Raw genomic sequence first — 14,415 nt, 5'->3', positions numbered from 1 at the left:
ACAGAATAGTTGGGACTTTGAAAATAGTGTTTTACGTGGTTCCACTACAGCAAAGGTAATGTACTTCTGTGAAGTCACGTCTGTGTCTCTGAGTAGTCTGCAAACTTTGTTCTTCCTTAACAGAATTTCTAAGTTACGCACACACACAGGTTCATGACCTTCTACCTTCAGACACAGTAAGAGAGAGTTAGGCTCCTCATCCCCAGAACTGTGACCCGTACTTCCCTGAAGCTGTTCTGAGTGGTTCCTTAAAGGTCACCTGTGGGATAAGGATTGAGGCAGTTTGTGCCCTAAAGAAACCGAGGCCGCTCAGACTGAGAAACACAGTAAACGTGTTTTCTGTATCTTGTAGTGTCCTTTGCACTAACCCGGGGTGTGAGCCCCGGCCTACTCAGCGATCATTTGCACGGATTGTCACCCATACCCGTTTCCTTTTCTATTACTTTCCCACACTATCAAAATCTGATCCAAAATGCAAACTTCAAAGAACATAAATGTTTTTAGCCTCAAAGGATTTAGAACTATTTTCACTGTTGAGAATCATAATTTTAATAGGTTCCAAGTTTCACAACAAGTTAATTTGTTAGAGTGACCTTGACTTTGGGGTGGGCGGTTAGAGAGGACTGACCTTTCAGAGGATGAGCACAGTCTGGTGACTAAGTCCCTGTTTGATGTGGAATTTAACAGCTGCTCTTGGAATGCTTGTCTTGACTTCTCCACAGTAAGCCCGGCCGCATTAGCACACGGCTAATCACATCAGATGTGTTCGGTGGGCATTTCTTGAATGAAGAATATTAATTCTAAGACAGATTGTTTAAAAATAGTAGATAAGAAGTTGTGAATCCCAAATAGCTTCATAAAGATCTTTCCGTCCAAAGAGCAGCTGCTTTGTAAGTTACACTAAGAGTGTAAATTACACTAAATTTCTGCTCCGTTTGACTTTGGTTCAATCAAGACATGACGGGTCATGATTTCAGAATCCTGTCAATGTTCAACTGGGCTGACTTGTGGGAGAGTCAATCACAAAAGATCCTCAAGGGGACTATCTGGAAGTGTATCTTACTGGCCAAGTAGATCTAATCCATTCCAGAGGTCTTCAAAATTTTCCTGGTGGCCCACTGAGTTCTTTTGAGTCTGCAAACCAGTCTGACCCACCCGTTCTTAGCAGGCAGCCCAGCATCTGTGATGCTGTGTTCTCCATCTGCCCAGCCTTCACTGCAAACCCGGTGCTCTAGACCTCTGGCCGGACTGACATTCGCTGATGGCTGATCGACTCCGGCCAACTCTACCATGTCCACAGCAAAGGCTTATTCCTAGAACTCATTGCAACGTTACATTTCCCTTTTGACTATCTTACCATAAAGCTTTTAAACTAAAAATACATTTAGCCTCCCTAGTGTGAAGGCTATAGGCTTATAATTTTTGTCTTAAATCTTCTCACTTCCTCCTCTCTTCCATACCAAAATCTGCTCCTTGGAACCTCAAAAATAGGTTTGAATGTCATATGTCAGCACTTCTACCCACCACTGGGTTTGGATTATGTCAGGAACCAGGGGTCCAAAAGACCAGGGTGTTTATTCCAGACTTTCGCCCACCTTTTGTCTCCAACACCTTGTCCTGGGTAGATGAGTTCTGAGTCTCTCTGTACCTGGAGTCTTCATTCATACAGCGGAATAAAAGTACCTGGTCCCTCCTGAGGAGAAAGAGGTGCTAGGGGCTCACGTGCTCTGAGCTACTTAAAGGAAAGGTATAAGCCACAAACCTTTATTGTCTTAGAGAGTGGGACCAGGCCGGGGGGTTCCGTAGCCTTGGGGTCATTCTACCACGCTGAATGCTGCGTGGACTGGAGAGATTCCCCCTTCATCTTTCCCACCCCAGTGGGAAGAACCCTTTGCAGGGTGACATCATTTATGGGGCGTCATGAGATACAAAACGATCACAAAGTGGCAGTCAACCAGGGCCGCACTTAACCTTGCTGATTGTCCAGACAAGCGAGCCAGTCACCGCGCCAGAGCTGACGTACAATAGAATAGACCTAACAACTAAACAACAAAACGTCAAATTCAGAATAAAATTCCATCTCTCGGAGCACATTCCATGGGCTTTCTCTGCTCCTGCTTTCGCTGGTATCTGGCTTTCTGGTAGAAAACAACGATGACCACAGAGTCAATACTTAGAAGAATGACAGGCAGCGTGAGCCAGAACGAGTACCCGTAACTGTGGGTCGTAACTCCGTAGGCGGCCGCCGGATACAATGGGTACAGCGTCCGGGCCAGGTCTTCCGAGAGATGGTTGGATTGTGTGTTCCCCACGAACAGTATCATGGCCACGAAAATGAAGAAAGCTGGAAAGAAGATTCAGTCTCGTAAATTATACGGTGATATCTTTTTTAATGTCACTTTCTTTCTTAAAGAAACCTGTGGGCACATTCTAAAGGAACCTGTGCTCTGTGGGCACGAATGCTCTCTACACAGGGGTTACGGTTGTCTAGGTATTGGGATACAAAGCAAGTGTAAGACCGGAGCTAGATTCTAGGCACGAACCGCTAAAGACTGAGGGCAGCGTCTGGCCAAGAACAGACATATGGCTCAAGTCCTTATGGCAGGGGATGTGTGAAATGAACTTGGGAATGAGAAGACAGGAGAATCAAGCTTTCTAGAGAGGACTGGGTGGGTGACAAGACTCGAAGGACAGAGCACTGCAAACAGAAGAGGCAGTCCATGCAAGACACCCGGGGTGGGGTGGGCTGTGAACTCAGAGCCCCTGGGACCCTGAGACAGGACCTGGCCCCTGGGGAGCCTCTCTGAGGGTCCTGAGCACCGACTACAGAGGAGGAGACCACCCTGGAGAGCCTCAGACACTGACTCAGAGCCTGGACATTCATTCTGCTCACAGTGGAGTGTGGCGTCTAACCAGGAAGGGTCTCTTTGCTAAACTTGTGTGAGAAGAGAACTTGTTAATTGTCTAATTGTCTTCTCTTCCTTTTGTTTATTCTTCATAATGTCCTCCCCCGGAGAGTGTGTCTTGGTAGTGACTTTGGACAGTCACCTTGGCCCAGCTGGAGAACACAGTTCTGGAGTCAGAGAGAGCCCGGTTCCGCGGATCCAGCCCCACGGCCCCCGGGGCTTCTCTGGACCGTATCCCTCCCCTTCCAAAGGGGATCAGCCTAACCAAGGCAAAGGGCAGGTTCGAGGTTGGCTGGAATGGGGCTGGGCTAGCAGCGGAGAGGCGGCGGTGGTCAGAGGGCACGGGGTGTTCTCTGAGCTGATGGAATGTTCCAAGACTGATGGAGGGGATGGTTGCCCATCTCGGAGAATATTTACCCACAACTGGAGAGGTATGCTGGGGTCAACGTGCGGCCATCGCCCGCACCCGGAGACTTTTCCCAATCCTCCAAAGGCCCTGACGTGAGGGCTTTTGGGTGAGGAGAACCCTCCTACTGTCCTTGATGACAGATTTTCGTGTTCAGGGTGACGGTTTTACTTCTCGATAATTCGGACGTACAAGAGCCCCTTCCTCTGATGCTTTATGCATCTCTTCCTCCTTAACTGTCCTTCATTATGCTCTTGTGAAATTCTCATAAAAAAGGTTAGTCACAAAGGGGCAGGGTGAACACAGGGTTACACACTTTTCTCTGCAGTGGGACGGGCATGACTTTGATCTGAGTCGGAGGGGCCGCCGCTGACACTTGACCTCAGCCCCTGTGGCTGCCTCTCCCTGTGGCTTCCCTGGCTCTCTGGGACGGGGGATTTACAGAGGGATAAAGGGGGCTCTTTGGCAGCAGGGGGAGCTCCTGAAGCCTCAGGACACTGTCACCTCTGCTTAACCCCAGAGAGACCACTGGGAAAATCAAGAGACAAGCACCAAAGGGAATCAGAGTGCTGATTGCGTGGGCCAAGATCCAGCCGTACCTGAAGCTGCTGCTTTCTTTAGCTGCTTAATTATATGAGCAAAAATTAAAGTAATCCATTTTTAACCCTGGCAGAGTGCCGAGGAGTCTTGCCTTTGGTTTGACTGAGGTGAGCTATGATCCTAGAAATAGTTTGGGGAAAGGACCTGGCCTTGGGGGGAGGATGTCTGAGTTCGTAACCAAGTCCGTCATCCTGACCCCGGTGCATCTGGGCGGTCAGCGCGCCCCACAGCACTGCTGTGACTGGCCCACCGCGGGTCCCCAGTGCACTGGGGGCAGGGGCAGGTTGTTTGTTTTTACGACCAGTCATAAAACCACAGAAAGAAAGGAAATCGCAAGTCGTGTATGGATGCAGCTTCTCCAGCCCGACACCACCTCCTCAGGCCTAGGAGCCCCGTGCCATGTGGCCAGACCTGCGGTCCCAGGTCCCACCGCTCGCCTGCATGAATAGTGAGGAATTGCACCCCTAAAAGTATCCCCCTTTGAGGAGTGAGTGGCACAGACTTCCCTTGATCCCTGCCACCTGGGGCTGGCTCTCGAATCTTCTCCAGAAAGCCAAGTGCTACCGGCAGGGCGTCCCTCCCCTGGGAGCCAGATGTTTCTGCAGGGCCGCACTGCGGACGGCCGCAGCACAGAGACTGGGGATCTCTTCCCACCACCTGCCCTGGGCTTGTGCAGGGGCGACCTCTCACAGAAGGACAAGCTGCCCAGAGTTCTGGAGGCTTCCGGACACCTCAATGTCCAGACCACCTTTCCTGTGCTTGAAAGTCCCTGGCCTCTGTTAAAATGCTCTCCCTGGCCCAGACAGGAAGCCACCTCCAGAGGCATTCCATAGGTGGGACAGGCTTCTTCACGTCCTTTCTCAAGCTCAGGTTTTCATGGTGGAGAGCAGGAGAGAGCAGAAGACCTCTGGCCGCCTGGCAAGGGCAGAGGCTCCCCCACTTGGCCACACCTCTGGGCACTCACGGTCGCTGCTGAGCCTCGTGACGCCCCAGGGAGAGCCACACATACTGTGACCGAAGCTGGGGTCTGCTTCCCACCCGCGCTGCACCCCCACCCCAACCGTGACCAGTGCACGAATAGAGTAAGCTAGCCACACCCTACAGAGTCACCCGGAGCTCACAGGTCACCCACAAGAAGGGTGTTGCCCCAGTTTCTCTAAATGACCTTCTTTGTGGCTCTCTGAGGGACATTCACAGAGATGTGTCATGTTTGGATTTTAACCCACACTGACTGTTATTTGGAGGTGAGGAGAGTAATTATGTGTGCGTGTATGCGTGTGTGTGCATGTGTGTGTGGGTGCATGTGCGCCTGTGTATATGTGTGCGTGTGTGTGCGCATGTGTACGCGTGTGTGCGTGTACTTCCACATGCTATTTGCACCCTGATCTGGCGTTAAGAACACAGCAGGAGTTGCCAACAGTGAATGTCTCGTGGAGTTAGGGACATTGCGTTTAACTCCTTACAGTTCCACACGCAACAACAAGAGCGGTTATAATTATGTATTTTAACACCTAACACCCAGCCCGCATGTCACTGCCCGCCTCTCCACCAAGGCAGTTAAAACCATTCTATCTCCAAGATGCTTCATAAATGCTGTTGGTTTGCAGACATAAATCCCAGGCCCTGGCACACAACTTGGCAAGTATGAGGTCTGCGTAATCTCCATGGCTCCCCCGGGATCGTGTGCGTTCCCATGTGGGACCAAGCAGCAGAGGGACAGAGACCCAGAGGCCGTGCCTGTCAGCAGTGGTGTCCCCGGGGGATACTCACCACCAAGTCCACTCCCGGTGTACACACCCACAGGCCCCAAGAACGTCTGATAGGGGTTGCTGATGCTGTTGTAGAAGGTGAGCCCGGAGCTGAGCAGCAGCGTGCACAGACTGAGGACCAGGACCAGGATAACCACCAAATGCAGCGTTCTTTGGGAAGAACTGTTCAGTTTCTCTAGAACTAAAGCAGTGTGTGGTGAGCATGCAGCACAAAGAGCAGACAGCAGTGCTAGACCCGAGGGCAATACCATGCCACCCTGGAGTCCCCTGCACTCTCTCTGCCTGGACACTGGGGGTAGGAATTGCAGGAGGCACCTCGCAGGTGTGCGGGGGAACAGGAAGGGGTGGGAACTCGAGGCACTCATTCCTCCTTGAATGTGTGTAACCACAGGACTTCGGGTAACTGACTCTCCACCCCAATTTTAATTTCCCCGAGAAAAGAGGGTACCCTTCCTGATAAGCTGCGGCAGAGCTGGGCACCCCTCCTCTGCGCATTCTGGCCTCAGAGGTCTGCCAGCGGACATCACTACTCTTCCCCATGGGTGGTGTTCCTTTGCTCGGAGCACTGCTGTGCTTCCACTCTGGGACACTTACTGAAAACCTGCGATCGAGAGGATCTGGTGCACCCGGAGATTTTGGAGGTGAACCCATTACACAGAGGCCAGGAGGGCAGGGAGACAAAGACAGCCTTGGGGACAGACAGATGACCGCTGTGTGTGCCCCTGGGGTGTCGGCCACACTTCCTTCGCTTTTCCCAGGAATCAGAGGACCTAGTGCCCATGTGGCTCAAATGCGGAAGGTGACCCGTGGGTAAACGATCAGAATTCTTCCCAAGCTCAATTCTTCTGAGCTCAAACAGCATTTTATAAAATGTGCCTATTTCTTAAGTGCAAAGGAGCCCCAGGCATGGATACGCACTTGTTCCAGACAGAACACAGATGCCCTGGGCTGGTAGCCGTGAGTTCTAGCGCCTGCCGCCATCCTGTTTCTAACCACAACCCACCGCCGTCCCTACGCATCAGCTTCCTCTGCTCGCTCCTGTGTTTACGACACAAGAGGACCACACGGCAGAGGCACGCTGTCCCCACACTTACCTGTAACCCCAGCCACGCACTTACAAAACATCCCCAAAGGCCACCGTGTTTTAGGGCAGTAGGCGATTGCCACCACATTAAGTAAACCGTTTACCGCAACGATATACAGTAAAAGTAATCAGGGGGAAAGACTTCAGACTTCACAGTAAGGCCAACAAAGTCACGGGGAACTGTGAGACCTAAGAACCGCGACGGGCGGCGGGGGAGGATGGTAGGAGAAAGTAAAAGCCACCTTCTTTCCATTCCTGTTTCCCAGGCCTCTGGGAGAGAGTGAGGAGCCCCTCCAGCGCCCCCGCAGAGCCGCTTGAAAGAACAGAAACCAGAAAGGCCAGGGAAGATGGCTTGTTCCAGGGCTTGGGGCTCCTTATCTCTCTCTCACTCTGAACCCGAGTGCTCCAAAAAACGGGGTCCCTGGGAACTGGAGGGGACCCCGGGACGTGGTGTGCACCAGGGGAGGACCTGCCAAGCTTGAGCCTGACGCGTGTCCTGGCAGCCAGGGGCCCTCTCTTCGCGAGGGTGGTCCTTTTCATGCCGTGTTGCCTTTGTCATTTAAAAGCTCTTCCCTGGTGTCCTATGGAAGTCATGAGTCACTGAGCTGGACTCCAGAAACCAGCATTTCCCTGTATGCTAGATAACTAAAACTTAAACAGAAAATAAATAAATAAATAAATAAAGTAAAAAATGGCCCTGCCCACACAAATAAATAAATGAATAAATAAATAAATGCAAGCTCTTCACTGTGCCGGACCCAAACGTGCATGTCTCCCATCCGCCCGGCGTCCTGCCGCTCCGTCGGGAGGAGTTCAGTGGCCCCTCGCGCTGCTCTGCCGCAGCCTCTCTTGTCACTGAAGGGAGGCCTGAACCCCAGCGCGATGAGCAGCCCGCATCTCCAGAATGCGCTTTGCGAGGCACGATTCCGAAGCTCCTGCCCACCTGTCCCTGGCTCTGAGCACACTTGACTCTGACTCCCAGCCCCCAAACACGCGGGCCAGAGCGGCACAGCTCCCCCGCTCTGAGCAGACACGACCTGCACCGGCTCCCTCCCCTCTCCAGGCATGAGCATCTAGATCCTTCATTCTGATTTTTATTTTTAATCGGCAGTACTCTAGAAGGGGGGCAGATTTCCTGCCGTCGGAGAGGGGACAGCGGGAGGCCACAGGAAGGGAACTGGTGGGAAGAGGAGAGAGCAGGAGACCCGCAGCCGCCCCCTGCAGGCGTGGCCACGCCTCCCTGGGAACTGCCTGGGAGAACACTGAGGCCAGAAGAGGGGAGCGACCAGCCCAGCAACGTGGGCCCAATGACGTCACCGCCCTTGGCCCGAGAACACTTTGCTCCTCCGTGAGAGGCACTCCTGGGAGCAAAGTTCAGCTCACAGGGACCCAGCGGTGACTGGACTGTTCACAACGTCTGCTAATGACCCACAGGCTGGCTGGGCCAAGTCCTCAGCACAGCCCTGTGGGATGCATCCCAAGGAAGAACTCTGAGCACACAGAGTTCAACTAAAACTGTGCCTATGCCTGCCACTACCTATGGCCTGGGCGAGGAAGGCTGGGGTCCGGTGGGCCACCTGCCCTCTGGGAACCGCGTGGGCTGGGCGGTTTGGAAGGCCCTGAGCTCAGGCTAAGACTCTTGCTCTTCGGCTGACCGTGCGGATGCCAGGGCGAGGCAGTTCTCTAACGGAGCACACGTCCGTCTTGACACAAGCAGATCATGACCCCAGAGGAGCAAGGAAAAGCCGGAAGCAGGACGCACCTGTCTGACGGTTTCCAGCCCTCACCGTGAGGAAGGACCGCTTCCCATGCCACCCATCCTGTTCCTTCCAGGCCACCCAGGGGGAAAGCTGAAGCTCTACCCAGAAATGTGCTGGGGACCAAATAAACTCTGGGTTTAGCCAATAAGAAATAATTTGGATACTTAACTAGAAAATAGACATTTTGGTGTGGGGAGAATGTCATCTCTGGCGTGCCCTGGAGAATATTTCTGCTCTGTACACTTATTAAAAGCTGTAAATGGATGTGTGTTTGCAAAAGGTGAACATTCCACTTTTTCAGAGTAGACCAGAAAGTGACGATTAGGTTAGGCTTTGTTTTTGACTGTTGGTAAGACCTAACACACGATTTTTCAAAAGGGCGCCCATTTGGAGCCTACTGACTCATACTTTTCTTTGTATTAATGCAACAGTTTATCTTAATTTTAACAGCCGTCTTTTAACATTCTTTTTCAGCATCTGAATCTCCTGCCACACAGTATGACAGCCCCCTCCCAGCTCAGAACTCAGACAATGAAAGCTGGAAATTCAGGGCAAGTTAGCAAGAATGAAACAGAATAAAGCCGCCCTAGCATCTGACAGCTGCTCTCTGCCTACAAAATTAGCAAATACATTCCGTTCTTTCCCCCTTCCGTTTCAGGGCCAAGTGTTGGAATCAGGAAAACCACCTCACAATTGGAACTAATTGCCTGGCTTCTAGCAACTTCAGGAAAGAGGCCATGTCTCCCACAGCTGGGAGGCAGAAGATGTGCTGGGTGCGGTGCTTAGCGTACGGAAATGGGTCATCTGGACATTGGGCTTTCTGTGCCTGGAGAGTTAACCCTTCAGGAGCCGCTTGCCACAGGGTCTTCCTAGCTCTGGTTTTCCATCAGTCCTCAAACCTAGAGGGAGAGCCGGTGGCTTTGCCGGTGGGTGGGAACCGCCTTCCCCTTCTCAAGCATCTGGTCATCAGGGAGCCTGACCTGGTGGAACCCTCCACCCGTGGACCCCAGTACGCCCCTGAGAAGCCGAGCGTTTGAGGTCTTCCAAGAAGTGCCAGGTGGCATGCCCGGCCTCTGGGAAATTTATCTGGGTTCTGTCACAGAGAAGGAGGGGGAGCGCATTTTCCGCCCATTAAACACCATCACCCAGGGTGGTCATGTCTCTGGGGACAGATAATAAGGTGCTCATCCTCGGAAAAGTATAACGCATATGGGGGGGGGAGGTGGTGAGTAGGAATACTAAGGAAGAAATAAGCCTCTTTGTCTCCTTGCAATTAGTTGATTTTTGCAACAGATTTACTATTCTAATTATTGTTATTATTATTTTTTACCTTGGGCCAATAGTGCAATTTTGAGTCCCCTGAGAGCAAGCAGGGTAGGCGGAGAAGAGACTGGTGGGGGGGTGGGCAGGCAGACTGGGCGAAGCCCCTCCCTGCTGTCATAGCGACCTCCACTGTGTGATTTAACTGAGGGGCCCCTTTCTCTAGATTATGGTGATTTACATAATGTAATAAAAAATTATTATTTTTTTTTTTTAAAGGAAGCTATGGTGAATTCACCAAGCCCAGGAGCCACGGGCAGTTCCTCCTCGCAGTGTCCCAGCCCCTCCCTCATGGAGCAGCTGCTCCGGGGAAATGTTTTGGACCGAAATTCAATATCCAGAACTTTCGGAGTAGCAAAAGCAAAGTGTTTCCTGGTGGACAAAGGGGCTGTAACTTTTTATCTGGATATTAGACAAACCGAGAGGCCACCAGATGAAGCTAGTAGATCTCCTGGTCAGGCTGAGCTGGCCACATAACTTGGTCACATATGGGAGAGTTTCCTTGCCAGGTCTGATGGATTATCTTCCCTACCGGTGGACCTACTGGCGGCTGGATTCTCTTGGCATGTTGAAATCAGCCTCGGTCACTTGGTACTGTGCTGTCATCTCAAAATCTATAGCCAAAATCGGCGCAATGTCTTAAGTCTTATTCAGAAATAGAGGAGAACTTTGCGATATTCACGCCTCTTTAGAGATTTTCATTGTGACCTCATCCTGGGCAAGAAGCTGGTATGTTAATGTCTTCAATGGAAACCTGAATGCATCATTGTTGGGGAAGGAACTGGCATTTATACAGATTTTATTTTGCTGCCAACAATCGGTTTCTGATTGGAGGTGAGCCCCATGCGGTCCCAAGAAACCGGCAGGGCAGCAGCTGGCCCTCAGCCTCTGGTTCTGCTCTCCAGGGAGAACATCCACGGGTCTGCAGCTGCTGAACCCAGGGTACATCCGGCTCTAGTTCTGACTTTCCCCTATCCTAGAGAACAGTTAACAAATGTCCCTCATCCAGTAACTGCTAAAACCCTCAGCAGTGAACGTCCCCTCAGCTCTGCGGAGCCCTGAGCAGACATCAGCCAAAGCAAATTGGGGTGCACTCTGTCTGATTGGGGGTGCAGCTTATCTTCTGGACGCTGGGCAGTGACTTCAGAGAGCTGACTGTGGCTCTGCGGTGACGAAGAATAAAAGTAGGGAGCCAGGCAAAGCAAATGCAAATAGTGTGTCTCATTCCTGCTGCCGTATGGCACCGTGGGGACCACTTGGCCCTGCGCCCCCAGGGTTGATCTAGGCTACGCCTTTCCCTGCGATCTCCATGCCTCCCCCACCCCCCACCCCCAGGGCTTGAGAGCCAGGCTCAGACCTTCCCCGGCCTCCCTGAGCTTTGCTGATGATACAGGTCACCAGGGCTGTCCCTGAAGCCACGTAGCTCAGATGGGAACCAACTGGTTCCAACCAGACAGCATGAAAATCAGAAACTTCACCGGCTGTTGTTATCTCATAGTTAAATTTTTTTTTTCAGTGTGTCTGGAGGCTCAGGAACTAGTACACATTCTGGTTTTGCAAATGCTCTTCACATACTGAATGTGCGACTCCGTGTTTGAAAGTCTCCGTTTCGGGTTGCTGCAGGGGGAGTCCGCCTCGAATTCCCCGGGAGCCGCGGCACGGCCTGGAGGAGGCGGGTACCGTGACTGCGCGTTACTGCGCGGCTCGAGGAGCTGCTGCTTTTGCTGATGTCTAGGAGACAATTTTCATAAGTTGGACGTACACCTATATTGCTCAGGGTTTAAGGCTCAAACTCAAACTGAATACGACATCTTATATGCGGTAGGAAATGGTGCACAATTACAAGACAGCAGGAAATGGCTGAGTCACGGCTGATAATTCCTGTCTCTCCGTAGGCAGTGCTGCTCCGTGCAGAGTCTATCCCAGGGGCTAAATAATAGACAAATGTTGCTTTTAGGGGCACCTGGTGGGCTCGTTCAGTTAAGCGTCTGTCTTCGGCTCAGGTCACGGTCCCAGAGTACTGGGATCAAGCCCTGCGTCAGGCTCCCTGTTTGGCGGGGACATCTGGTTCTCCCTCTGCCCCTCACCTGGCTCGTGCTGTCTCTCTCGCTCTCTCTCTCTTTCACATAAATAAATAAAATCTTAAAAAAATAAATAAAAAACTGCAGTCAGTACACCTAAAAATACTGTTCCTACTATCCTCCTATGTTGGCTACCATATTCCTGCTAATTATTTTCTTGTCAGTAAACTTGGGAATGCTGCTTCAACAGAGCGTCTGCCAGAATCATCTAGACTGCGGTGCTAACAGACACAACCAGAACCGAGGAAGCTAGAAGAATAATGCGGGTGAATTTTCAAAAATTAAAATATATGTTCATATTAATTAAATCAATTAAAATACATGTTCATATCTGTACCCCATCTCAGAGCTTAGGCGGACGTCATTGATTGGAGGAGCTGCTATCTGGCCCAGACAGAGGTTGACATGAGTCTTACCCCGTTCACACACTCTCGCTGTACCCCCCGCACATTTACCTCCAAAGTCCTTCTTTGACTCCTCAAGTCCATGACTGAATTCCTGATGACTGTTCCCACGGAAGAGTCCATAGGCGATAACGAGACTACCGTTCGAAGACGAGTCGCTGACGGCGATTCTGCTGCTGACCCATTCTTGGGTCCCAAGCATGGCGCAGACTACGATGAACGCCCCAAAGCATGTGAGAAAGCTTGATAAGAACGTCAGGGTCTTCTTCGCTGTAGGCATCTTCTCAGGAAAGGAGGGGTCCTCTGGTAAACAAAGAAAGCAACAATCTTTTTGTATTATGTTTGGACCTTATCATTTGGAGTCCAGTATTTAGAAAGTGAGTCGAACGGAGTGAACGCTTCTTGTAAAATATAAAAGCTTGCTCTTCAGGGGACAAAATGCCCCAAGGAACATTGGACTATGAATACGGTCATAAAGATTTACAGTGGCTGAACTTTGGTCTGGAGCTAGGGGTTGCTGTGGTGACAGCCAACCAGCAGAAACAAGGGGCAGGCACAGTATTCCTAGGGACTTCCTCGATCACACAATTAATTTATAACTCTATGTCACGTGCCTGCGAAGCACACTCAGCCTTCCATGTCAGGACTAGAATCCCTAAAACATGAAGGAGGTCCTGTCCTCTGCCCATCGCAGATGTTGTGGATTCTAGCAGATTCTAGTGGATTCTAGCAGCCAACCACCTAGACTAGCTTTACCTGTTAAAGACGCGACCCTAACAACAGTTCAGAAAGGAATGCTCAGAAGATCAAGACTTTGCTGAAAACACTGTGAAATGAAATGAGTAAACTTGACCTTACTTTTAGACCTTATGGAGAGGTGCACCTTTCCAATTCCCGCCTCCAAACCAGATTATATTCGCACATTTGATTTGATTTGATTTTTTTAAAGATTTTATTTATTCATTTGACAGGGAAAGACCACAAGTAGGCAGAGAGGCAGGCAGGGAGAGAGGAGGAAGCAGGCTCCCAGCCGAGCAGAGAGCCCAACGTGGGGCTCAATCCCAGGACCCCGAGACCATGACCGGAGCCAATATTTGCACATTTTAAATGATAACTTGGGAGGTACATCTTTATTTGTCCTTAGGGCTCTGATGGACATGGTTCTGAGCATTCTTGCTTTAGGTCTTCATGCTGCCTCTCCTTCCTCCCTGTTGAGTGGCTAATGGTTTATAAGTGGTTCTTTCTGTCTCTCAGAGACACTCTTCCATTCGGCAAGCACGTCACTTCTCAAGATAGTAAATAGATGTTCACAACTCTTTTGCACTCTTTTTTGAAATTTCATTCTTTGATTATAAAGTAATAGCGTGTATGCACATTTGTGTCCCGTGGTTTCCTTGAATAACATCTACCTTATGTGGGGTGCAATGAGCCCACCGTCGGACGTCCCCCTCAGAGGAACTGGACTATGGGCTTCAGGAGGTGTGCCATGTTTGTTTTGCTGAACGGTAGACTCCAGGGTCTGTCCAAGAGCAGACACCCAGCGAGTACTTATTAAATGAATTATTGGAGACATACAGACCAATGTTCCAATGTCATGGACATGTGTGCTGTTTCGATTTTTTAATTCACAATTTAAAAAAACACATACAAATATCCTTCTACATAATCCTTGTCCATATCTCTGGGTATTTCTTGCCTCAGATTTCTGGAAGTGGGTCAACGCATGTGAACCTTCACTGATGCAATTGCTACGTCTTGCTCATCCGCTCTTTAGAAAAATTCGTACCAATTTGACCGCCCACCTTCATGCAGTTGAATGGGCACGCTTTACTCTTTTTTCACAACATTGCATATTATTGGGAAAACTGATTTTTTTTTTCCCAAGCAAGTCTTTATTCTGACATCATTTTTAAGTAGTTATTTCAGTAGTTTCAGGAGGTCTTTCCTTGGAGTCCATTTTCTTTTCTTTTTCTTTCTTTCTTTTTTTTTTTAAGATTTTATTTAGTTATTTGTCAGAGAGAGAGAGAGAGAGCAAGCACAAGCAGGGGCAGCGGCAGGCAGAGGGAGAAGCGGGCTCGCCGCTGA

General features: G+C 50.5%; 1 protein-coding gene across 1 annotated transcript; it reads right to left on the bottom strand.

Moving 5' to 3' along the window:
- Positions 1–524: 524 nt before the first annotated feature.
- Positions 525–12,803, bottom strand: CLRN3 (clarin 3). Its single transcript, XM_004751720.3, has 3 exons — positions 12,382–12,803; positions 5,683–5,862; positions 525–2,344 (listed from the first exon to the last, which is right to left on the bottom strand). The coding sequence occupies exons 1-3, from the start codon at positions 12,608–12,610 to the stop codon at positions 2,064–2,066; spliced, it is 690 nt and encodes a 229-aa protein (XP_004751777.1). The 5' UTR covers positions 12,611–12,803; the 3' UTR covers positions 525–2,063.
- Positions 12,804–14,415: the final 1,612 nt, after the last annotated feature.

Source organism: Mustela putorius, unplaced genomic scaffold, assembly GCF_011764305.1.
Source record: "Mustela putorius furo isolate JIRA1106 unplaced genomic scaffold, ASM1176430v1.1 tig00003909_pilon_pilon_pilon, whole genome shotgun sequence".
Taxonomy (NCBI): Eukaryota; Metazoa; Chordata; class Mammalia; order Carnivora; family Mustelidae; genus Mustela; species Mustela putorius.
This window is presented reverse-complemented; position numbering and strand designations above follow the sequence as displayed.